Source organism: Pan troglodytes, chromosome 9 (assembly GCF_028858775.2).
Source record: "Pan troglodytes isolate AG18354 chromosome 9, NHGRI_mPanTro3-v2.0_pri, whole genome shotgun sequence".
NCBI classification, from domain to species: Eukaryota; Metazoa; Chordata; class Mammalia; order Primates; family Hominidae; genus Pan; species Pan troglodytes.
Window position 1 is genome coordinate 75910014 of NC_072407.2, and position 24696 is coordinate 75934709.

General features: G+C 42.6%; 2 protein-coding genes across 12 annotated transcripts in view; one reads left to right on the forward strand and one right to left on the reverse strand.

Moving 5' to 3' along the window:
- Positions 1–816: 816 nt before the first annotated feature.
- Positions 817–4957, reverse strand: COA4 (cytochrome c oxidase assembly factor 4 homolog). Of its 3 annotated transcripts, none has more exons than XM_009423745.3 (3): positions 4833–4957; positions 4555–4651; positions 1111–1450 (listed from the first exon to the last, which is right to left on the reverse strand). In XM_009423745.3, exon 3 carries the CDS (start codon positions 1432–1434, stop codon positions 1171–1173), a length of 264 nt encoding a protein of 87 aa, XP_009422020.1. In that variant the 5' UTR covers positions 1435–1450; positions 4555–4651; positions 4833–4957; the 3' UTR covers positions 1111–1170. The 3 variants fall into 3 exon arrangements, with proteins under 3 accessions (XP_508634.3, XP_009422020.1, XP_054517502.1); XM_054661527.2 differs by having other exon boundaries at positions 4552–4651; XM_508634.5 differs by lacking the exon at positions 4555–4651 and having other exon boundaries at positions 817–1450; positions 4833–4947.
- The window catches only part of PAAF1 (proteasomal ATPase associated factor 1), a 48393-nt gene continuing 28530 nt past the window's right edge, over positions 4834–24696 (forward strand). Inside the window, exons 1-6 of one of the 9 annotated variants that reach the window (XM_063783200.1) lie at positions 5072–5144; positions 6855–6895; positions 11606–11678; positions 14708–14878; positions 15133–15236; positions 18888–18977. In XM_063783200.1, the coding sequence (XP_063639270.1) occupies positions 14842–14878; positions 15133–15236; positions 18888–18977 (231 nt within the window). In that variant the 5' untranslated portion in view covers positions 5072–5144; positions 6855–6895; positions 11606–11678; positions 14708–14841. Of the gene's footprint in view, positions 5145–6854; positions 6896–11605; positions 11679–14707; positions 14879–15132; positions 15237–16814; positions 17025–18887; positions 18978–24696 lie in introns of those variants that run through there. The other 8 variants (XM_063783201.1, XM_063783202.1, XM_009423742.4 and 5 more) reach the window with 8 other exon arrangements.

Sequence of the window (24696 nt, forward strand, 5' to 3'; positions counted from 1 at the left end):
CTGGATCACTTGAGGTCACGAGTTTGAGACCAGCCTGGCCAACATGGTGAAACCCCATTCTCTACTAAAAATACAAAAATTAGCCGGGTGTGGTGGTGCTTGCCTGTAGTCCCAGCTACTTGGGAGGCTGAGGCAGGGGGATCACTTGAATTTGGGAGGCAGAGGTTGCAGTGAGCCGACATTGCGCTACTGCACGCCAGCCTGGGCGACAGAGCAAGACTCCATTTCAAAAAAAAAAAAAAAAAGAATAGAATGGAAGAGTCGTTTTGTTGAAGAAAAATGAGAAGTGATATGCAACTGTTTTGAATGGGAAAACACAACCTACTTAAAGGGGGAGTTATTATTCAGCTCCAGCAAATTGTTAAGAGGGAATAAAAATCAATGTTGACATCTTCTCCCCTTTTCAAAAGCTGAAAATCTGTATTTTAGTGTTAAATATACTCTAAAAATGTTAGCCCAACTTTGTGTTTGTTGGGTTGGGAGCAAGTTAAAGCCAGACTTGGTATCTGTTAATTCAACAGAATCTGGCATTTAATAGGTACTCAATGTTTGAATAATTAGCTGGGTGTGGTGATGCACACACCTGTGGTTCCAGCTACTTGAGAGGCTGAGGTGGGAGGATGGCCTGAGCCCACTGAGGATGCAGTGAGCCCTGACTGCACCACCGCACTCCAGCCTGGGCAAGAGACCCTGTCTCAAAAAAACAAAAGAAAAACATATTTGAATAAAAAGTTTCCCCATTTACTTTTTTCCTTCCACTAAACTGATTGAAACATCCAGAACAAGTGATGAAAGAGAAAGGCACTAATTAGGTAATCAATTTACCATTAGATTGTGAATTTAATTTAAAATAAAATGTCCCTAAAATCATCTCAGTACTTGGCACACTGACTCAAGATGTGGGGTGGGGGAGCATCCCTTAACACATTCTTTGTTTTCCTGGTAAATACTGGTGGAACAAGACAGCTGAGGATGTATGACATCTGACCATGAACATATGACAGCTGTTTGTGCCAGTCATGTCCAAACCCATGGCTCTCAACTCCAGATCCAAAAACTCTCCCCATGTTTTAGACCTCCCACACCCAGCATTTCGGATTTCTTCCTCTATAATCTTGCTGGGTGCTGGTCTTGGCAGGGCCATCTACTGGGGATAGGTGGTTTGGGGTCTCAGTGGTGGGCACCGGCTTGTTCTTGCCTCCTCTGCAGCTCCTCTTGCCGCCTCGCCTGCTGTTCACTCATGCAATCCTTGAACGCCTGCACCTGTGGCTGGCATTGCCGCCAGTCCTGGTGCTGGGCCATGCACTCCTGCACTGCAAAGTGGGAGGCAGCACAGCCAGAGCGGGAGATCAGCTGGTCCAGCGGGTCCTCCTCCTCATCGTCTTTCTTCACCCGTTGGGTCCAGGTATGGCCTTGAGGGACTGAGGTTGACATCCTGGGGACGGGGAGTCTATAGAACATTAACAGGTTAGAGTAGGGATATAATATGTAAGGTTCCTAAATTATAAATAGCACTGACCAGACTGCACCATTTAGCCTGTTTAATGTGTCTGTCTCCCGTGGGAGACTCTAAGCTTGAAGACAGATGCTTGTTTTTTTGTTTTGTTTTTTTTTTTTTTGAGGGTGTCTTGCTTTGTTGCCCAGGCTCACTGTAGCCTCCATCTTTAGGGATCAAGCAATCCTTCCCCCTCAGTCCCTCCCTGGCCAGAGTAGCTGGGACTACAGGTGTGCATCACCACTCAGCTAATTTTTTTGATTTTTTAATAGAGACAAGGTTTTTCTATGTTGCTCAGCATGGTCTCAAACTCCTGGGCTCAAGTGATCCTCCTGCCTCAGCCACCCAAAATGCTGGGATTACAGGTGTGAGCCAACTGTGCCCGGCTGATGTTCGTCTTGATTTACCTTTGTGCCCCCAGCACTAGGCCTGGCTGAGAGCAGGCCTGAAAAGTGGTTTGAACTGAATGAGATAAACTATGTGAGAATGCTTGACATAACATTCAATAAGCTCAGTGGATTTTGCTATTGGAATATGAATTAGGTGAAATGTCATCTTTTTAGATAAGCTATCTCTGATCTACCTAAAGAGAACTAAACTTTCAGCTAGGTACGATGGCTCACACCTGTAATCCTAGCATTTTGGGAGGCTGAGGCAGGAAGATCCCTTGAGCCCAGGAATTTGAGACCAGCAGGGGTTATAGCAAGACCTCATCTCTACAAAAAAATTTAAAAATGGCTGGGTACGGTGGCTCACGCCTATAATCCCAGCACTTTGGGAGACTGAGGCAGTCGGATCACCTGAGGTCGGGAGATCAAGATCAGCCTGACCAACATGGAGAAACCCCGTCTCTACTAAAAATACAAAATTAGCAAGGTGTGGTGGCATATGCCTGTAATGCCAGCTACTCAGGAGGCCGAAGCAGGAGAGCCGAGGTTGAACTCGGGAGGCGGAGGTTGCGGTGAGCCGAGATCACACCATTGCACTCCAGCCTGGGCAATAAGAGCAAAACTCCATCTCAAAAAAAAAGAAAAAAGAAAAAAAATGTAAAAATTAGCTGGGCATAGTGGCACACACTTGTAGTCCCAGGTACTCAAGAGGCTGAAGAGGGAGAATCCTTTGAGCCCAGGAGTTCAAAGGCTGCAGTGAGCTATGATGGTGCCACTGTACTCCAGCTTAGGTGACATAGTGAGACCCTGTTTCAAATAAATAAATAACCTTTCTTCTTTTATCCTACTAGCCTTATTCTATGCTGAAGAACAAAGTTTAAAAAGTGAAAGAGGCTGGGTGCGGTGGCTCACACATGTAATCCCAGCAATTTGGGAGCCCGAGGCGGATGGATCATAAGGTCAGAAGTTCAAGACCAGCCTGGCAGGGATGATGAAACCCCGTCTCTACTAAAAATACAAAAATTAGGCGGGCGTGATGGCAGGCACCTGTAATCCCAGCTACTCGGGAGGCTCAGGCAGGAGAATCGCTTTAACCCAGGGGGCGGAGGTTGTAGTGAGCCAAAGATCGCGCCACTGCACTCCAGCCTGGGTGACAGAGTGAGACTCCATCTCCAAAACAAACAAACAAACAAAGTGAAAGAGTGCCCAAATATGGGTAGGTTTTGACACATGGGAAGGATGGAAAGAGTTCAGTGTGGCTGTAGCATACAGCATGCAGAAACTTGGCCTCTGGGTCTATAAGGTGAGATGGCTTTGTAAACTATACAAAAATGTGAGGTGTATTTATTTGCCCAAACTGTCTTGCCCGTCTGCATCAGAACACTCAGCAGAAAGCAGCATACAGAAGGAACTTAAGGTTTGAACAGAAATGACTTCAGCCTTTGGAAAAATTTCACCATGATGGGCTGTAAAGCAACTAGGACTCCTTATTGCCTTTACTGTGTCTCTCATTCACTCAACAAATGATTAAGTACCTATCATGTACCAGGCACTATGCTAGTGCTGAGGATTCAAGACTGTCTAAGTCAGTTAAGTTCCTGGCTTCATGGAGTTTACAACCTAGACAAGGAAACAGGGCAGTTTACTACACAGTGTACAGATAGCAAAGATTGGGACCACAGAGGAGGGATACCTAATCCAGACAAGGGCAGGAATAGGCAGGGAAGGCTTCCTAGAGGAAGTGATTTCCAAGCTGAAACTTGACAGATGGAACAGAAGTTAGCCAGAGATGGGAAAACTATTTTTGGTCAATGGAAGAGCAGGTGGTTGAGATAGAATCTGACACATGAGAACAAAAAAAAAAAAAGTTCAGTGATGGGAGAATACAGTGTGAGAATAAGACAATATTAAACTGGCGATATAAGTAAGTGATCATCACAAGGCTTTGTAGGACATAGTAGGGAGTTTAAGACTTTTTATTCTGAGGGCAATGGGGAATCACAAGAGGGAGTTAGGCACTTTACACAACTCATTTGCCTTGGAGGCGGTATAACTTAAGCAAGAGGGAGAAAATGGGCTTTGAAACAGACTTGGACTTAGCTTTGTCACTGCCTCATTTGGTGCCCTTGGACACATCATTTGATAACCTCTCTGGAAACACAGAGATGAAGCCGGGTGCCATGGCTCACGCCTGTAATCCCAACACTGGGAGGCTGAGGCGGGAGGATGGTTTGCGCCCAGCCTGGGCAACACTGTGAGCCGTGATCACGCCACTGCATTCCAGCCTGGGTTACAGCGGGAGACCCTGTCTCAAAAAAAAAAAAGAAAAAAAAAGAAAAAAAAAAAGGTAAGGTTTGTAAGGAGGCTGGTATGTCTAAAGAGTTCAATAAATGATAGTTTTCTCTTCCTAAATACACTGTTAACTCTTTAAATAGGCCAGGAGCAAATAATTTAGAGAAAGAACAGTGGAATGGAAAGTGCCTTGATCCTAAACCAAGAGATCCGTGTTCAAATCCCAGCACTACGCCTTACTATGTAATCTTTTTCATTTTAGTTTTCCCATTAATAATACTTAATTCGCACAATTAGAATGAAGAATAATATAACGAATGAAAAGCGCTTGGGCTACTATAGGACTCAGTAAATGCTGCTGTACTCTCCTCTCACCACCTTTTGGCTTCAGTCTCCTCTGGAGTAAAATGACGACGACCCCTGCTCAGAGATCAGGGTAGGCTAGATGGTTGGCAGCTGGATCGTGGAGGCTGGCCTAAACAAGGAAGTCATGGAAAGGATCTTAAAGCAGAAAAATGCTGGCAGCCACGAGGCCTGAGGCGCCTCAGGCGTATCGAGGACTTTGAACTTTGAGGACGCATGCGCGCGCGCGGCCGCTGATCGCAGCCCCGTTGTGCCCGCAACGCCTCCTGAAGAACGCGGTACGCGATGCTCACCGAACAGGTGGGAGAAGAGGGCCCGAACGCACGCTCCTACGCGGCGGCTTGGGCTTCGCAGGCGGTTGGGGATCCTCTGTACATCCTTTCAGGAACCAGCCCCTCGTGGGGAGCGTGCACACGGAAGGGGCGGGGAATGTGAAAAAGTCACGTTTTCATTGGTGGCCTCTTGGTGTTGAGCCCACCTCTGTCCTCGCCGCACGCTTCTCGGGGACTCACTTCCGGGAAGGGGCGGAAGAGGTGGGCTGGTGGAGGCGGGGTCGAGATGGCGGCGCCTTTGAGGATTCAGAGCGACTGGGCGCAAGCCCTCAGGTGAATCCAGGCCCAGAACAGAGTCAGAGGAGGCGGGTAGTGGATGTTGCTTTGCGTCAAGGAGAGCCATGCCTGGTCCAGGATATCAATAGGGGTTACTTCGTCAATTGTCGAGGGATATGGAGGGAACAGGGTCCGGAAAAAGAAGTATCAAACCCGTATGGTCATTCTCTGAAAAGCTATCCCCAGGCCAAGGGAGCACATGAGCTGTGTGATCCCCGCGTCAGAACTAGTATCAATGAGTTGGAGAAAGACAGGGATACTGGGAGGCAGGAAGGCTTTTGGCCAAGCAGTCATTTAGCAAATATTAATTAGTTGTCAGTTACTTCCAGAAGTCCCTGTACTCACCACCACTTTGTGTATGTGATGGAACCTTTGTATTCTCTTAGGCCCCTAATGCTATATTAGGCATACTGGACGATACTATTAAGGAAACTAATACTGTGTCCAGGCCCCGTACTGGATGCTTGGTGGAGCTCAGATGTATACTCTAAATATAAGTGATGGTTCTTGCTCTTCAAGAAGCTGACATCCAGGCCAGGCGCAGTGGCTCATGCCTGTAATCCCAGCACTTTGGAAAACTGAGATTGGTGGATCAGTTGAGGTCAGAAGTTCGAGACCAGCCTGACCAACATGGTGAAACTCCGTCTCTACTAAAAATACAGAAATTAGTCGGGCTTGGTGGTGGGCGCCTATAATCCCAGCTACTCGGGAGGCTGAGGCAGGAGAATCGGTTGAACCCAGGAGGTGGAGGTTGCAGTGAGCCGAGATTGCACCACTGCACTCCAGCCTGGGTGACAGAGCGATACTCATCTCAAAAAAGAAGAAAAGCTGACGTCTTAATTAGGAATACACAGCAAACTATTCATTCATCTAACATTTATTGATCTTATACTATTCCAGTTATTTCTCTAGGCTTCAGGATGAATATAGCAGTGCTATATTTGGCAACTGCTACTACTAATAAGGGTTTTTCAAATTGAAACAATGGTGAAGATGAATGAAACATAGCCTTCTGCATTTAAGAAATTTACACCTTACTAAATTTATACCTTACTTAATTTAGGTGGGCTAAAATACAGACTAGTTGCTAGTACACAGAATGTGATAAGTAATAAAGAACAATAACATGAAGTGCCACTAGCTACCTATGAGAAAATACAGCACCAGAATCAGAAGGCTTAATTTGCCCAAGATCATGCATCTCGTCAAATGATAGAGGGTTGCTGTCAACCTAGATCTTTCTGTCTTAAATGCATAGACCCTTTCCATTATACCCTAAAAGTGCTAGGGTGAAGAGATCAGGATTTGGATGATTGGGCAGGTGCTAAAATAATAAAAGGAATCTTGTTTGGTTATTGTGAGGGTTAATGATTGTGTATGGAAAGTGCTTAGCACAGGGCTTGGTTTACAATAATCCTGATAAATAATTAAATAACCTTGATTTTTCAAAGTGAGCTCACTGTTGATGGATGAGCATTAATTTAACCAACAGATATCTATTCATTAAATAGTTAATCCACAAATATTTCTTGAACAAATAAAGTTTGTCTGTCTTAGAATGATCTATACTCGATGAGAGGTTGGACTATCTCATGTCTAAGTACTATGACCAAGCTGGAGGTTACATGACCTTCTTTCTTCCCTTGTAACTATGGGATCCTATTCAACTTTGGGTAAGCCTAATTAGGCTTTTGTCTTTCTTCGTAGGAAGGATGAAGGGGAGGCCTGGCTGAGCTGTCATCCCCCAGGTAATACCCATAAATTATATATGCTGTCACTTTAAAGGAGAAGGATTAATACCCTTAAAAGAAAGCTTCCTACTTTCTCCTGGCCCAGCCTCCTTACATAATAGTCTGCAAACATGCTTGACCAGTCTGTACTGTATGGCCAACACCCCAAATCCTCCGTTCCAAGGGAAGGCCTTCAGATTGATTTTCCATTTGAAAGCCACAGACTTATTCATGGAGACATTGTTGATGCATCTTAATTAGTCACTTACCCTGTGCTATTGTATTCTAAGCACTTCTGCAGCTTCAACTGGGACTTTCTTGATGATAATTTCTAGATCTACAGCCCCAGCCCTGACTTCTCCATGTTCAAGCAGAGATTGATCAGTTGTTTGCTAGATATTTCTGCTTAAAGGTCTCACTGTCACCTTAAGTTACTGGACTTACTGAAGTCCAAAACCAAGCTGAGTACATTTGTTGTCAAGTGAGTTCTCTTTCCTGATTTTTCTCATTTCTTAAGTTACCATCATTTTTCTAGGCATCAGAGTGAAAAACCTAGTTACTTGACCCTGCCATATCCAGGAAGCTCCCAAGTCTTATCAGTTTTTCTTTTGAACAACAGTCTTATATCATTCACAGGATTCTTTTCAAATTGTAACCGAGGTGGTACCATTCTAAAACAAATCAACCTTCCTTCTAAATTCTGTAAGAAAGTTTTGTTTTGCTGATTATCTTTCATTTCAAATGCTGCTGGTATATTGTATTTCTATGAGAAATAAAGTTTTGGCCAGGCACAGTGGCTCACACCTGTAATCCTAGCACTTTGGGAAGCTGAGGCAGGAGGATCACTTGAGCTCAGGAGTTCGAGACCAGCCTGGGCAACAAAGTGAGACCCCCCCCCCATCTCTATAAAAAGTAAAAAAAATTAGTCAGGCCTGGTGGCATGCGCCTGTAGTCCCAGCTACTTGGGAGGCTGCAATAGGAGGATCTCTTGAGCCTGGGAGGTTGAGGCTGCAGTGAGTTATGATCGAACCATTGCACTTTTGCCTGGGTGACAGAGTGAGACCCCATCATTAAAAAAAAAAAAAGACTGTTGTTTATATCAGTGGAATAAAGGATGGACTTTATAGTGCTGTGACTTGCCAATCATCTTAAAAATAAGGCCAGACGTGGGGGCTCATACCTGTCATCCACCATTCTGGGAGGCCAAGGCGGAGGATTGCTTGAGACCAGCCTGGGAGACATAGGGAGACCTCGTGTCTACAGCAAATAAAACTAGCTGGGCATGGTGTTGGGTGTCTGTAGTCCCAGCTACTCAAGAGGCAGAGGTGGGAGGATTGCTCAAGCCCAGCAAGTCAAGACTGCAGTGAGCTGTGATTATGCTACTGGACCTCCTACCCTGGACAAGGGTAGCCGTGATCATGCTACGTGGTCTCCTACCCTGGACCAGAAAGTGAGACCCTGGCTCTAAAAAAAGAAACACACACACAAATACACAAATATATATATATACACACACACATATACATATGTATACTTAACATAAAAATTCAAGGAAAATACTGTATTTTATTTTACCTATTTTATTGTGCTTAATTATGTTCAAAAATCCTATTCTAACTGCTTGAGCTAGGATCGTGCCACTGTACTTCAGCCTGAGAGACAGAGCAAAACCCTGTCTCAGTTAAAAAAAAAAAAAAAAAAAAAAAGCCAGATGCGGTGGCTCTACTAGAAAAAAATACAAAAAATTAGCCGGATGTGGTGGTGGGCCCCTGTAGTCCCAGCTACTCGGGAGCCTGAGGCAGGAGAATGGAGTGAACCTGGGAGGCGGGGCTTGCAGTGAGACCAGATAGTGCCACCGCATTCCAGCTTGGATGACTGAGCAAGACTCTGTCTCAAAAAAAAAAAAAAAAAAAACGCCTGTAATCCCAGCACTTTAGGAGGCTGTGGCGGGCGGATCACCTGAGGTCAGGAGTTTGAGACCAGCCTGGCTAACATGGTGAAGCCCCGTTTCTACTAAAAATACAAAAAATTACCTGGGCGTGGTGGTGCGTGTCTGTAATCCCAGCTACTCGGAAGGCTGAGGCAGGAGAATCGCTTAAACCCAGGAGGTGGAGGTTGCAGTGAGTGGAGATCGCGCCATTGCACTCCAGCCTGGGCAACAAGAGCGAAACTCCATCTCTAAATAAATAAATAAATAAATAAAACAAAAATACACAAAAGACCTACATTTTATTTTAACTAAAATATATAAACATACATTACAATTCACCTTCTCTTTATTAGTCCACTTATTATTACAAGGACCTTGGCTATCTTGTAATAAACCATAACCGAAAGGCACAGTTTCTTTAAAGCAAGGCAAATCTTTACTTAGGCTAAAAAAGCAATCTAAGAGCAAAACATCAACTGGGGTTTATATTTTTTTTATATCTTTTCCCTAATATTTTGCATTTATCTTGCCGATACATACTATTAAAGCAGTTTTTTTTAAACAGAATCTAGCTCTGTCACCCAGGCTGGAATGCAGTGGCATGATCTCAGCTCACTGCAACCTCCAGTCCTAGGTTCAAGCGATTCTTGTGCCTCAGCCTCCTGAATAGCTGGGACTACAGCTGGGACTACTACCATGCCCAGCTAATTTTTGTATTTTTAGTAGAGACGGGGTTTCACCATGTTGGCCAGGCTGGTCTTGAACTCCTGAGCTCAAGTGATCCGCCCGCCTTGGCCTCCCAAAGTGCTGGGGTTACAGGCGTGAGCCACTGCCCCCGGCCTAAAACAGTTTTAAAAAAACATTATCAAGTCTTTACAAAGCAACAAACAATGTTGTTGTTGTTGTTGTTGTTGTTGTTTTAAATTACCAAGCTACCTTCAACAACTAAGGAGTTTTTTGTTTGTTTGTTTGTTTGTTTTTGAGATGGAGTCTCACTCTGTTGCCCAGGCTGGAGTGCAGTGGTGCAATCTTGGCTCACTGCAACCTCTGCCTCCTGGGTTCAAGCAATTCTCCAGCCTCAGCCTCCCAAGGAGCTAGGACTACAGGCACGTGCTACCATGCCCGGCTAATTTTTTGTATTTTTTTTTGAGAGGGAGCTTTGCTCTTGTTGTCCAGGCTGAAGTGCAATGGTGCCATCTTGGCTCACTGCAACCTCCGCCTCCCAGATTCAAGCAATTCTCCTGCCTCAGCCTCCCGAGTAGCTGGGATTACAAGCATGTGCCACCATGCCTGGCTAATTTTGTATATATATATTTTTTAATAGAGACAGGGTTTCTCCATGTTGGTCAGGCTGGTCTCGAACTCCCAACCTCAGGTGACCCGCCTGCCTCAGCCTCCCAAAGTGCTGGGATTACAGGCGTGAGCCACTGTGCCCGGCATTTTTTTGTATTTTTAGTAGAGATGGGGTTTCACTGTGTTAGTCAGGATGGTCTCCATCTCCTGACCTCGTGATCCGCTCCCTGGCCTCCCAAAGTGCTGGGATTACAGGCGTGAGGCACCGTGCCTGCATTTTTTTTTTTTTTTTGAAGGTAACTTGTAGGTTCAGTTTTCTTTATGAATTGGAGTTAATGATGTCAACTCTTAAGGAGGAGGGTGGTTTTTGTTTCTGTGTGTGTTTATTTTTATTTTTATTATTTATTTATTTATTTATTTATTTTTGAGATGGAGTTTCGCTCTTGTCGCCCAAGCTGGAGTGCAGTGGTGCGATCTCCGCTCACTGCAACCTCCACCTCCTGGATTCAAGCGATTCTCCTGCCTCAGCCTCCCAAGTAGCTGGGATTTCAGGCATGCGCCACCACGCCTGGCTAATTTTTTTTTTTTTTTTTTGAGACGGAGTCTCGCTCTGTTGCCCAGGCTGGAGTGCAGTGGCATGTTCTCGACTCACTGCAAGCTCCGCCTTCCAGGTTCATGCCATTCTTCTGCCTCAGCCTCCGAAGTAGCTGGGATTACAGGTGTCTGCCACCACGCCCAGCTAATTTTTTTGTATTTTTAGTAGAGATGGGGTTTCACCGTGTTAAGCAGGATGGTCTTGAACTCCTGACCTTGTGATCCGCCCACCTTGGCCTCCCAAAGTGCTGGGATTACAGGCGTGAGCCACTGTGCCTGGCCTGTTCTTATTTTTTTGAGACAGGGTCTTGCCCTGTTGCCCAGGCTGGAGTACAGTTGCATGATTATGGCTTACTGCAGCCTTGACCTCCTGGGTTCAAGAGATCCTCCCACTTAAGCCTCCTCAGTAGCTGGGACCACAGTCATGCACTACCATACCTGGCTAATTTTTTAAATTTTTTGTAGAGACAAGGTCTCACTATGTTGCCCAGGCTGGTCTTGAACTCCTGTGTTTATTTTTTAATACATGGGGTCTCGCTGTGTTTCCCAGGTGCTGAATTTGAACTCCTGGTCTCCAGTGATCCTCCCTCAGCCTCCCAAGTAGCTGGGACTCTAGGTGTGATCCACCATCTTGTTTCTTGTTTTTGTTTTTAAATAACAGCTTTATTAAGATAAAAATGTATGCTATGTGCTAGTTACTTTACATATATTATTTCTAGTATCCCCCCCAAAAAAGTCTATACCCATTAACAGTCACTTTCCACCCCCCAATCCTAGCAACCACTAGTTTACTTTCTAGCTCTGTGGATTTGCCTACTTTGGACATTTCATATAAATGGAATCATAAAATATGTGGCCTTTTGTGTGACTTCTTTCACTTAGTATAATGTTTCTTTCTTTTTTTTTTTGAGAGTCTCACTGTGTCGTCTAGGCTGAAGTATAGTGGCGCAATCTCGGCTCCTCACTGCAGCCTTCACCTCCCAGGTACAAGTGATTTTTGTGCCTCAGCCTCCTGAGTAGTTGGGATTACAGGCGCCTGCCACCACACCCGGGTAATTTTTGTATTTTCAGTAGAGACGAACGAGGTTTCGACATGTTGGCCAGGCTGGTCTTGAACTCTTGGCCTCAAGTGATCCTCCCACCTCGGCCTCCCAAAGTGCTGGGATTACAGGCAACTTAGTATAATGTTTCTATTTGTTGTTTTTATCAGTACTTCATTCCTTTTTGTGGCCCGGTAATACTCTGTTGTATGGATATACTACATTTTGTTTATCTATTCATCAATTAATGGACACATATTTCTAGTTTTTGGCTATTATGAAGGAAGGAGATTTTGATGGCAGGATAGATGGCATGAGAACCAGCTGCTGTGGGGAATGGGAGGGGTGAAAGGATTACAAAACTGCTGAGTTTAGAAACATGAATTGGATTGGTGACAGTCGGCACAGTTGTGTTCTTTTCTGGAGCAGTACTCAGCAGCCTGCATGTAGGAATGTAGAAGGTAAGTGGTTGGAATGATCCTAGTTCTGCTATTATATAGAGAAAACCAAGGCTGAGGTCATTTTAGTGACTTCACAAATGTAGAGAAGTCAGCTGGGCAGGGTAACTCACCCTGTAATCCAAGCACTTTGGGAGGCTGAGGCAGAAGGATTGCTTGAGCCCAGCAGTTCGAGACCAGTCTGAGCAACATAGTGAGACTCTGTCTCTACTAAAAATAAAAATAAAAATAAATAGCTGGGCATGGTGGCATGCAGGCTACTCAGGAAGCTGAGGCGGGAGAATCACTTGATTCTGGGAGATAGAGGCTGCAGTGAACCATGATCATGCCACTGCACTCCAGCCTGGGTGACAGAGCGAGACCCTGTCTCAAATATTAAAAAAATACATATATATACATCCACAAATGTGGAGAAGTCATTGAGTGATTGGTTGAAATGATGCCCCGTGAGGGCCAGACTTCTTAAGGCAGTTGGTAAACACAATAGGGAATCATGGAGTGGGATAAAAAGTGAAGTTGCTTCAGTTCTGTTTTTGTGGCATCTTTCTGAAACAGTGCTTCATGATACTTCCCTGTGAAAAGCGTCTTTACTAGGTCTTCTCTAGGCCAAACTTCTACCCTAGACTTTGAGTTTCTCTGGGATTTATCCCTCAACTATCATTTCCATGACTGCTATTACCAAACTGGTGTATTAATTGATGACTCCTTCCTTCTTGTTCTTTTTGACTTTCTTTTATTCTTTTTTTTTGAGATGGAGTCTCTGTCACCCAGGCTGGAGTGCAATGTCGTGGTCTTGGCTCACTGCAACCTCTGCTTGCCAGGTTCAAGGTATTCTCCTGCTTCAGCCTCCTGAGTATCATAGCTGGGACTATAGGCACGTGCCACCACACCTGGCTAATTTTTGTATTTTTAGTAGACAAGAGGTTTCACTATGTTGGCCAGGCTGGTCTTGAACTCCTGACCTTGTGATCCGCCCACCTTGGGCTCCCAAAGTGCTGAGATTACAGGTGTGAGCCACCATGCCCGGCTGACTTTCTTTTATTCTTGATATGCTCCTCCTTGACTTGGAGTTTTCTTTCCCCTATTTTCTTCCTAGCCAGCTCCTATCTTTCTTTGAGGCTCCTATACTCTCTAGAAAGCCCTCCCGGCCTGGTCGTGGTGGCTCACACCTGTAATCCCAGCACTTCGGGAGGTTGAGGTGGGTGGATCACCTGAGGGGAGGAGCTCAAGACCAGCCTGGCCAATATGGTGAAACCCCATCTCTACTAAAAATACAAAAATTAGCCAGGTGTGGTGGCACGTGCCTTTAATCCCAGGTACTTGGGAGGCTGAGGCATGAGAACTGCTTGAACCCAGGAGGTGGAGGTTGCAGTGAGCTGAGATCACGCCATTGTACTCCAGCCTGGGCGACAAGAGTGAAACTCCATCTCCAAAAAAAAAAAAAAAAAAAAAAAAAAATCCCTCCCACTCTTGTGTGAATCCATGATGATTTCTGCTTCTCTCCTGTAACTTTAGTTTGGCTCAATATTTATTTACTGAATAATAAATGAATGTAGCACCCTGCTAGACTTAAGGACTTCACAGTCTGTTGGGCAAGTCAGACATGTAAACAATGTGTTATGGGCTGTTATAGACATGAATATATAAGGTGTAGAAGAAGAATGGAAACAGTTTTTAACTTCATTCTATCATCTGCGTGTGTTTATGTGTAGGATAGTATCTTAGCCCATATCTCTGCAAAATCAGTATTCTACTTAGGCAAATTTTACAGGTTACTGAAGCTTAATTCTTTACTATGTATTATGTGTATATACTGTAGATAAATACATGTATGCATACTGATCTTCACCTTTCATCCTGGAAGAATTACATTTCACAGCCAGTTACATCAGGTTGAGATCACTCTAAAAGCCCTCTCTACAAATGCTGTATCAAATCTCTAAATCTTTGTTCTTAGCTTTTAGTCTTGAAAATGTATTTTAGTCAGGCCAGGCGTGGTGGCTCACGCCTGTAATCCCAGCACTGTGGGAGGCTGAGGCGAGTGGATCACGAGGTCAGGAGATCGAGACCATTCTGGCTAACATGGTGAAACCCCATCTCTACTAAAAATACAAAAAATTAGCCGACATGGTGGCAGGTGCCTGTAGTCCCAGCTGTTCGGAGGCTGAAGCAGGAGAATGGTGTAAACCCAGGAGGTGGAGATTCCAGTGAGCTGAGATCACACCACTGCACTCCAGCCTGGGCGACAGAGCAAGACTCCATCTCAAAAAAAAAAAAAAAAAGAAAATGTATTTTAGTCTTGAAAGTGTATTCCCTTTCAAATTAGAGTTTAGTGCTATAGTGTGTATGTTTGACCCCTCCAAATCTCATATATATACAATTTAATCCTCAGTGTTGGAGGTAGGGCCTAATGGGGGGTGTTTGGGTCATGGGGGCAGACCCCTCATGAATAGATTAATGTCCTCCCTGGAGAGTGAGAGTGACTGAGTTCTCACTCTGTTCTTTCCTGAGAAAGCTGATTGTTAAAAAGATCCTGGCATCTCCCTTCTCTCTCTTACTTCCTCTCTCACCATGTGATCTCTGCATACACTGGCTCCCCTTCTTCTTCTGCCATGAGTGGAAGCAGCCTGAGGCTCTCATCAGAAGCAGATGCTGGTGCCATGCTTCTTGTACAGTCTGCAGAACCGTGAGCCAAATAAACCTCTTTTCTTTATAAATTACCCAGCCTCAGGTATTCCTTTATAGCAACACTAAACAGACTAAGACACCTAATCTAATTCTCTTTTTACTTCACCTGACTTTTAACACAGGTACCTGTTTTTCTTTCATGGGCCAATTTCATGGGTATACTATTTATACAGATGCCTGAATTGGGTCTTCAAAGAGAAAAATAATAAATTTTTCTTATTTTTTGAGACATGCTTCTTTTGTACCATATAGGGAAACCATCTTTGTATGGCAGCCTAACTTGTCAAGGAATTGGCCTAGATGGCATCCCAGAGGTTACAGCTTCAGAAGGATTTATTGTGAATGAAATAAACAAGGTATGTTTTTATGTCTTCTAGATGGCATGATATTTAAAACTATGGTAGTACCCAAACATCTACCTTAGATATTTATACTATTATCTGTGTATCTCCACTTCATTTGTATGAGAATCATAGTTTTTGCTGTCTGTGAGTGTCATTGGTATTTTCTATTGTAGTTACATATACTTTTAAGTGCCATCAGACTTCCTCTTACTTCCCTTATATCAGCTCTGATAATGCAAGATGCATGTGTAATTTAAAATTTTCTAGTGGCCACATTATAGAGATAAAAATAAACAATGAAATTGGTTTTGTTTTGTTTTTTGAGATGGAGTCTTGCTCTGTCGCCCAGGCTGGAGTGCAATGGCATGATATTGACTCACTGCAACTTCTGTCTCCTGGGTTCAAGCAATTCTCCTGCCTCAGCCTCCTTAGCAGCTGGGATTATGGGCGCCCGCTACCACACCCAGCTAATTTTTGCATTTTTAGTAGAGATGGGGTTTCACCATGTTGGCCAGGCTGGTCTCGAACTCCTGACCTCGTGATCCACCTGTCTCGGCCTCCCAAAGTGCTGAGATTACAGGCATGAGCTACCATGCCCAAGCGAAATTGATTTTAATAATATATTTGATCTAACCCAGTATATCTAAAACATTATTTCAACCTGTAAATAATACTAAAAATTATTAGAGATATTTTACATTTCTTTTTCTTATTAAGTCTTCAAAACTCCATGTATATTTTACTTTTACAGCTTATCTCAGCTCAGACTCTAATTTTTATTAGAAATACTTGATCTGTATTTAGGTTTTATAAAATTTACAGTTGAAAATATAGATGCCCATATCCAAGTAGTTCTCAGTTGCCTGATACGGCCATTACCTACTACACTGAACAATGTAGCCTTATAATCCATATCTGGTGAGGCCTTGATGAAGAGCCTACATTAATCGTACTTAACAGTTTTTCTTGTTTGTCTTTGAGGTGAGTAGATGGGTAAGCAAAGCGTTGGAGAACCCATGATTTGCCTCTCCCTACTCATTCTGACTGCTGCAGTTAGTATGCTCTGGTGAGATGATTCCGTAAGGGTGGACCAGCCTTTTGTTTCATTTTTCATTTTTTGTGTAATTAAACTTTTTAGTTATAAAAAATATTTTGGGTATACTGACAAGAATAGAGAATACTTTGTTTTTTACATAAGATTTTTAGCAAATGTTCATTCATTACTCTCTTTGGGCCAGGTAGTAGGCTACATGTTATTATATATTTTATATTTGTTTTTCATAAACAGCTATGGGTATTATAGGTATCAGAAGATCTAAGTCTTAGTTAACTCTGACACTTATTAGCTGTGTGATTTTGGACAAATAACCTAGTTCTCTGAGTCTCAGTTTCCTCATCAATAAAGCTGAGATCCTATTCTACCTCCTAGAATGGTTAATGGGGAGTGAGACTGCATGTGGATGAATCTATAAAATACTACAGAAGTTAGTTTTGGTTCTTTTACCATAACAATCCTGTGGGATTGGCATTTTAAATTTCCATTTTGCAGATAAGCAAACAAACTCAGAGAGGTTAATTAATCTCTAATAATCAAGGACAGACTGTATGCTGGAATTGAAACCCAGTTCTGTTGATTCCAAGTTTAGCACTACCGTGCAAGCCTACGTTTTTCCCAGGTGTTTTGGCGCAGCCTGGGTGCTGACTTCTTTCTTCCCTTCATACTCAGACCTGGATACAGTCTTTATCACTTCAAACATGATTGCTAATTTTTGCTGTGAACCTGCTGAGTGGGTTCAGACAGTAAGTGCTTATGGTTGAACATTCATTTGTTTCCTAACTGCCATGAGTCACTTTGCTAATTTGATATTGCTACATTGTTCTCTTAAACAGTAGATCTGTCATTATGCTTAAATGTCTAACCCTGGAGCATAAAAATGTTTGACTTAGAATTTTATCTTAGTGCAGCATACTCACACTTTTTCCCCTTGGATTTTGTCTGTTCTGATCTCTCTTGCAGTTTTTCTTTAAAATATTTTCATTAACAGCATGATTGTCCACTGCTAATGTTGGAAGATATTTTAACATTTATCTTCCTTTGTAGTCTGTTTGTGGATTAAAGATTGATTTGCAAGACTGCAAAGTAGGAGAAAAGTACTGATTATTGAAATCTGTCACATAGCTCCAAAGAAATGAAGTCTTCTGAGAGCAAATCCAATTCTTACAGAGGCCCAAACACTAAGCTTTTGAAGCTCCTTGCATCCTTGCTAATATGAATATTCAGCCAAGAGGATTTAGCTGACGCTTTAGTTTCTGGTACAAGAGGCAGTTCCAAATCCAGGCCAGCACTCTTGCAGCTATATGGGCTTTATCACACAGTTAGAAGCAAAAACTCATTTAATGAAAGGCCTGCAGGCAGCCAGGCATGGATATGCTGGCTAAGAAAGTGCTGTTTGTGTAGATAGTCTAATTGTCATTTTAAAGGAGTAGATGATCTGTAAAGAGCATACTGATTCAATGATGAGAATATTTTGACTTTGAAACCATTCTTTCTAATGAACTGTGAGGACCTGTGCTTGTTGGATATAAAGAGGTTCAGAAAATTTTGATTATTGAAGACATTTTCATTGTCCTGAAGAATTACCAGAGACTTTGAAGTACTACTGCAGAGATAAAAGGTTAGGGGTCATTTGGTGAGTGCAGCTTCTCAGTTCCTTATAGGAGATCTATACTTAAGTGATAGTATTGGTATTATGCTGGTTAGAGTAAGGGACTGTCATATTGCAAGAGTCCTTGAGGGAGGGTTTACCAAACCTTTTTCTTTTTTTTACCTCTACACATGCTACCTTCAAACACCAATATTCTTACCTAAAATGGTTACAAATGGCCCTTAGCAAGTCATGTCTCCTGAATCTAACATCTAGTTCTAGGTATACTTTCCTAATATGCCACCAGTGTTATCTTCCTACAGTAGTTGAAAGACAGGTGATAATGACTAGGTAGAACACATGGGGCATCAAAATATAGCTGTGTTACAACAACCAGTCTCTGAACATGTACAGTCAATTTAAGTCTTAGGAGGGAATAGGCACCATAAGCCTGACCCAGGCCTACATATTTTATGGGTGTCCCATAATTTACTTTACCAATTTCATCTGGTCATTGTAAATGTCAGTAGTCTAACATTCTCTCTAAAAGTTCTTGTAGACAGCAAGTTTACTTTTAGACTTGTCTTTTAAGACCTAGGTTTGGGGGATGGTGTTGAAGAGTTTCCTTATATCTCTTTATGTCCTCTTCGCACTGATCCTGTTCCTTGCCCCACTGCTAATTGAGAGTATTGGTATTAGATTTTCTTCTTAAAACTAATGCTCTAATGCTTATTGGTTGTATCATATCGTTTGTCTGTCTTCTGTGGAGCAGCTTATTTCAACACAAAAAGATAATGGCATCTTAGCAATACCAAATTACACTGTAGCCCTCAACAGTTTAAAAGGACTGCTGATCTATGGGGGAGGGATAGTTTTGTGGGGTGGGAAAGGAGAACGAGAGAGGGTACACTGAGAAGATGAGAATGTCCTGTAGTCCTAATGTTTTCTTTAAGAGGCTTTAATTATAATACATTGGAGGAGTTTTACTGATGAATCTCATCTTTTCCTCTTTGTTTAGAAAAGCATTCATATTTCATGTCCAAAGGAAAATTCATCTTCTAAGTTTTTGGCACCATATACTACTTTTTCCAGAATTCATACAAAGAGTGTAAGTATTTTGATAAAATGAAGAGAAAATGTAATAGCATGTTAATTTTTCATTTTATTTGCTTGTCTAGTGCTATAAACATATTCATAATTAATATGTCTTTCATTTACTTTGCATTGTAAGATGATACAGCTGATGAAGTCTGATGTGTTTGGCAAAACTGGTACTCTAGTCCACATAGAATATGTGTTCAAATCTACTCACTGGTCATCTTAGAGATTATATGAAATTTCCTTACATATGTTTTAGGAGAGTTACCAGCTTTCAGATAATGATATAATACTTGATGCTTGGCTAGGTGCAGTGGCTCACACCTGCAATCCTAGCACTTTGGGAGGCAGAGGCAGGAGGATCACTTGAGGCCAAGAGTTTGAGACCAGCCTGGGCAACAGAGTGAAACCCTGTCTCCACAAAAAAACAAAAATTAGCTGGGCGTGGTGGCACATACCTGTAGTCCTAGCTACTCAGGAGGCTGAGGTGGGAGAATTTTTTGAGCCCAGGAGTTGGAGGCTGCAGTGAGCTGAGATTATGCCACTGCACTGCAGCCTGGACTCTGTCTCCAAAAAATAAATAAATAAAAATAAATTTGTAATAGTTGATGCTTATATAATAATGCTGCTGCTCATATTTTATTCCTTTTCCTATAGGACAGGGATATTTTCTCAAAATTTCAAATATACCACATTGAGGAATAATTTTCAAAGGTCTTTGTGATAAAGCCTTTTCTACTACCATGGGCTTCTTGGAAGCAGAAGTGAGAAATTGCTAGATAAAACTGATTATGTTGAAGCCATTCACTTCTTACTGTGTGGTACGTTTTTTAAAAGAGCAATTTTTGGCCAGGCACAGTGGCTCATGCCCGTAATCCTAGCACTTTGGGAGGCTGAGGTGGGTGGATCACTTGAGCTCAGGAGTTCAAGACCAGCCTGAGCAACATGGTGAAACTCTGTCTCTACAGAAAAATACAAAAATTAGCCAGACATGGTGCCACATGTTGTAGCCCCAGCTACTCTGAATGCTGAGGTAGGAGGATTGCTTGAGCCCAGGAGGTTGAGGCTGCAGTGAGCCATGATCATGCCACTGCACTCCAGCCTGGGCAACAGAATGAGACACTGTCTCACCAAAAAAAAAAAAAAAAAAAAAAAGAAAGAAAGAAAAAGAGCTATTTTTTACCCTTATTACAAAACAGATATATACTTAGTGATGAAAATTTAGGACATGTAAAAAAAGGAGAATCACTCATATTTCTGTATCCTAAAGATAACTGTTAGGAACTTTTGTTGTATATCCCTTTTAAATAATAATCATAGTAGTAAAGCTCACATTTATTGATTGCCTACTATGAGCCAGCACTGTGGCAACTCTACATATCATTATTTTACTTAATACTCTGTCTTTTCCTTAAATATTTTACCAAAATGGGTTTTTATATTACATGCTATTTTATAGCTTGCTTTTTGTTTTGTTTTGTTTTTGTTTTTGAGATGGAGTCTCGCTCTGTTGCCCAGGCTGGAGTGCAGTGGTGCAGTCTCGGCTCACTGCAAGCTCCACCTCCCGGGTTCACGCCATTCTCCTGCCTCAGCCTCCCGAATAGCTGGGACTACAGGTGCCTGCCACCACGCCTGGCTAATTTTTTTTGTATTTTTAGTAGAGACGGGGTTTCACCGTGTTAGCCAGGATGGTCTCAATCTCCTGACCTTGTGATCCGCCCACCTCGGCCTCCCAGAGTGCTGGGATTACAGGTGTGAGCCACCGTGCCCAGCCTATAACTTGCTTTTTATTACTTAATTATATGTCCATTATTCTATGCTGTCTTTCAATGTATCCTTCTAAGAGCTGCATGGTATTCTATTGATGAGTTTACTATAATTTAATTTAACAGTTTTATATTACTGGACATTCAGGTGTTTCCAGTTTTGTGATTTTGTATTTTTATGAATACATTTATAGCTAAAGTTTTGCTCCCAAAGATGGGAAGAAATTAGAATACATTTGTAAAAGTGGAATTGCTAAGTCATAGGGTGTGGGAATTATAAGGCTTTGGGTGTGTTCTAATGCATTGCCGCTTAACTGATTTATAGAGTCAATTGTTGCTCTTCATTTCCTCTGTAAAACATACCGTTAGGTTGAAAGTTTATCAAGAGTCAATTGTAATGCCAGTTATATTATTTTTGAAATTATATAAATTAATTAAATCTTATGTTAAATCAATAAAATGTGAATGTGAAAAGCGGAAAGCAGTTATTTATTTGAAAACTAGGCTGGGCGCAGTGGCTCATGCCTGTAATCCCAGCACTTTGGGAGGCCGAGGCAGGTGAATCACCTGAGGTGAGGAGTTCAAGACCAGCCTGGACAACATGGCGAAACCCCGTCTCTGTTAAAAATACAAAAATTAGCCAGGCGTGGTGGCGTGCGCCTATAATCCCAGCTACTCGGGAGGTTGAGGCAGGAGAATCGCTTGAACGCGGGAGGCAGAGGTTGCAGTGAGCCAAGATTGCGCCATTGCACTCCAGCCTGGGAGACAAAAGTGAAACTCTGTCTCCAGAAAAAAAAAAAAGAAAGAAAAAACTAAAGGTGGGCGCGGTGGCTCATGCTTATAATCCCAGCACTTAGGGAGACCCAGAAAGGAGAATCACTTGAGCCCAAGAGTTCAAGACCAGCCTGGACAACATAGTAAGACCTCGTCTCTACAAAAAAATTAAAAGTTAGCCAGGTATGGTGATGCACATCTGTAGTCCCAGCTAGTCGCCTGGCTTAAAAGTTTTTATTCTTATTTTTTGTAGCGGTGGAGTCCTGCTCTGTTGCCCAGGCTGGTCTCAAACTCCTGACTTCAAGCAGTCCTCTCTCCTTGGCTTCCCAAAATGCTGGGATTATAGGTATAAGCCACTGTGCCTGGCCTTTATACATCATTTTTTATTATTTTCTGCTTTAACTGAGGGAGAAGGCAATTCACCTCTTGGGACAGTTGGGAATGCCGCTCACCTTTTGAGAAGTAAGTCATTTTAAAAATCATTTACAGGCTAGGCACAGTGGCTCATGCCTGTACCCAGCACTCTGGGAGTCCAAGGCAGGAGGATCACTTGAGCCCAGGAGTTTGAGACCAGCCTAGGCAACATAGTGAGACCTTGTCTCTACAAAAAAATAAACAAAATAGGCTGGGTGTAGTGGCTCACACCTGTAATCCCATCACTTTGGGAGGCTGGGGTGGGCAGATCAATTGAGGCCAGGAATTCAAGACCAGCCTGGCCAACATAATGAAACCCCATCTCTACTAAAAATATAAAAATCAGAGGGGAGGGATAGCATTAGGAGATGTACCTAATGTTAAATGACGAGTTAATGGGTGCAGCACACCAGCATGGCACATGTATACATATGTAACTAACCTGCACATTGTGCACATGTACCCTAAAACTTAAAGTATAATAATAAAAAAAAAATCTACTAAAAAAATAAAAATAAAAAATAAAAATCAGCTGGGCATGGTGGCACACGCCTATAATCCCAGCTACTCCGGAGGCTAAGGCACAAGAATCGCTTGAACCCAGGAGGCAGAGGTTGCAGTGAGCCGAGGTTGCGCCACTGCACTCCAGCCTGTGTTACTGGGCAAGACTCTGTCTCAAAAAATAAACAAAATTAGCTGGATGTGGTAGTGTGTGCCTGTAGTCCCAGCTGCTCGAGAGGCTGGGATGGAAGGATTGCTTGAGCCTAGGAGGTCAGGGCTGCAGTGAGCTGTGATTGTGCCATTGCATTCCAGGCTGGGTGACAGAGTGAGACCATGTCTCAAAAACAAACATAACTGTGCTCCTTTTCTATTTCTTATTCTCTTTTTATTTGAGCTTACTGAAAGATGATTCGTCCATTTATTAATCACCTACTATATTTCAGCCAGTCTTCTAGATACTGAATAAAATAAATAAAACTGCCCTTATAGATCTTACATGCTAGAGGTGTGGGACTAGACGTGATTTGCTGATGACTTGGATGTTAGGTATGAGAGAAAAGGAGGAGTTGGGATGATTCAAAAAATTTTGGCCTGAGAAGTAGGTGAATTGTGTTCCATTTACTAATTGGAGGAGGAGGAGTTGTATTGGGATGGGGCAGGGGAAATAAAAGTTTTCTTTGGACATGTTCAGTTTGAGGTTTCCAGTCTAGCCTAGGTGTTCACTGCCTACCAGCAAGCAATTGGATAGATACCACCTGTATCAGGACAGAACCTGAAGTATGTTGCTTACAAGTAAAGGATCCACTACTAAGTTAGCAGTCCTTTTATTCCGAGGAAGCAAAATAAAGAAGAAAAGTCTTAGAAAATGTTAGAGTTGATGGATATATCCCTATAGTTCTTCCCAAACTTATTTATTATGGTTTAATTGACATAGAACAAAGTAAAATGGAAAGTTGGATAATTAAAGCCAAAGTCCCTACTTTTTTCTTAATAACTTATGTGGGAATTATTGTTGCTGGGAATGTGTCTGGAATTGCATATCTTGGTCCATCATTTCTGGAGCATTTGCAGCTGGTTGTTTTTTAATAAAAGTGTACATGTATGCATGTGTATAAAAGACTTGTTATTCTGATAATGGCTTATGCATGAAGTGATTGCTGATACTGAAATTACAAAAGTGAGGCTGGGTGCGGTGGCTCACGCCTGTGATCCTAGCACTTTGGGAGGCCAAGGCAGAAGGATAGCTTGAGCCCAGGAGTTCAAGACCACCCTGGGCAACATAGGGGGACCCCATCTCTCCAAAAAAAAGTTAAAAAATTAGCTGGACATGCCAGCCCATGTTTGTAATCTCAGCTATTGGGAAGCTGAGGCAGGAGGATCACTTGTTCCTGAGAGGTTAAGGCTGTAGTGAGTTGTAATCATGCCCCTGCACTTCAGCCTGAGCAACAGAGTGAGACCCTGTCTTAAAAAAAAAAAAAAAAAAAGAAACTATAAAAGTGAGTTTGGAAAACAAAAAGTGAATCTGAAATTTCTCTATTCTTTATTCTGAAAGATCTATATCTGTATATTTTCTATAGCTATACCTATATATAGGTATATGTGGAAATATCTGAACTCTTGAATCCTCCTGGTGCATCTTAGAACATTATCTTTTGTGTAAGTGGGTTCCTAAGAATTAGGAGAGGTATCTTAATTTTCTTTTTATTTTTTATATTTACTTTAAAATTTTTTGTAGAGATGGAGTCTCATTATATTGCCCAGGCTGGTCTTGAACTCCTGGGCTCAAGTGATCCTCCTGCCTTGGCCTCCCAGAGTGTTGGGATTACACAGGTGTGAGCCACTGCACCTGGTCTTAATTTTAAAATAAAATAGCAGGGCTGGGCACGGTGGCTCATGCCTATAATCCCAGCACTCTGGGAGGCTGAGATGGGAGAATCACTTGAGCTCAGGAGTTTGAGACTAACTCGGGCAACATGGCGAAACTCTGTCTCTACCAAAAAATACAGAAATAAGGTGCAGTGGTGTGCACCTGTAGTCCCAGCTACTCGGGAGGCTGAGGCAGGAGAATCACTTGAGCCTGGGAGGCAGAGGTTGCAGTGAGCTGAGATGGGGACATTGCACTCCAGCCTGGGTGATGGGAGTGAAACTCTGTCAAACAAACAAACAAACAAATAAATAAATGCAACACATGGAAACTATGGAAATGAAATGGGGGTAGGGAAAACTTTTTAGCTGAAGCATTAGACTTCAGATGATTAGAGGAATATCTTTTTG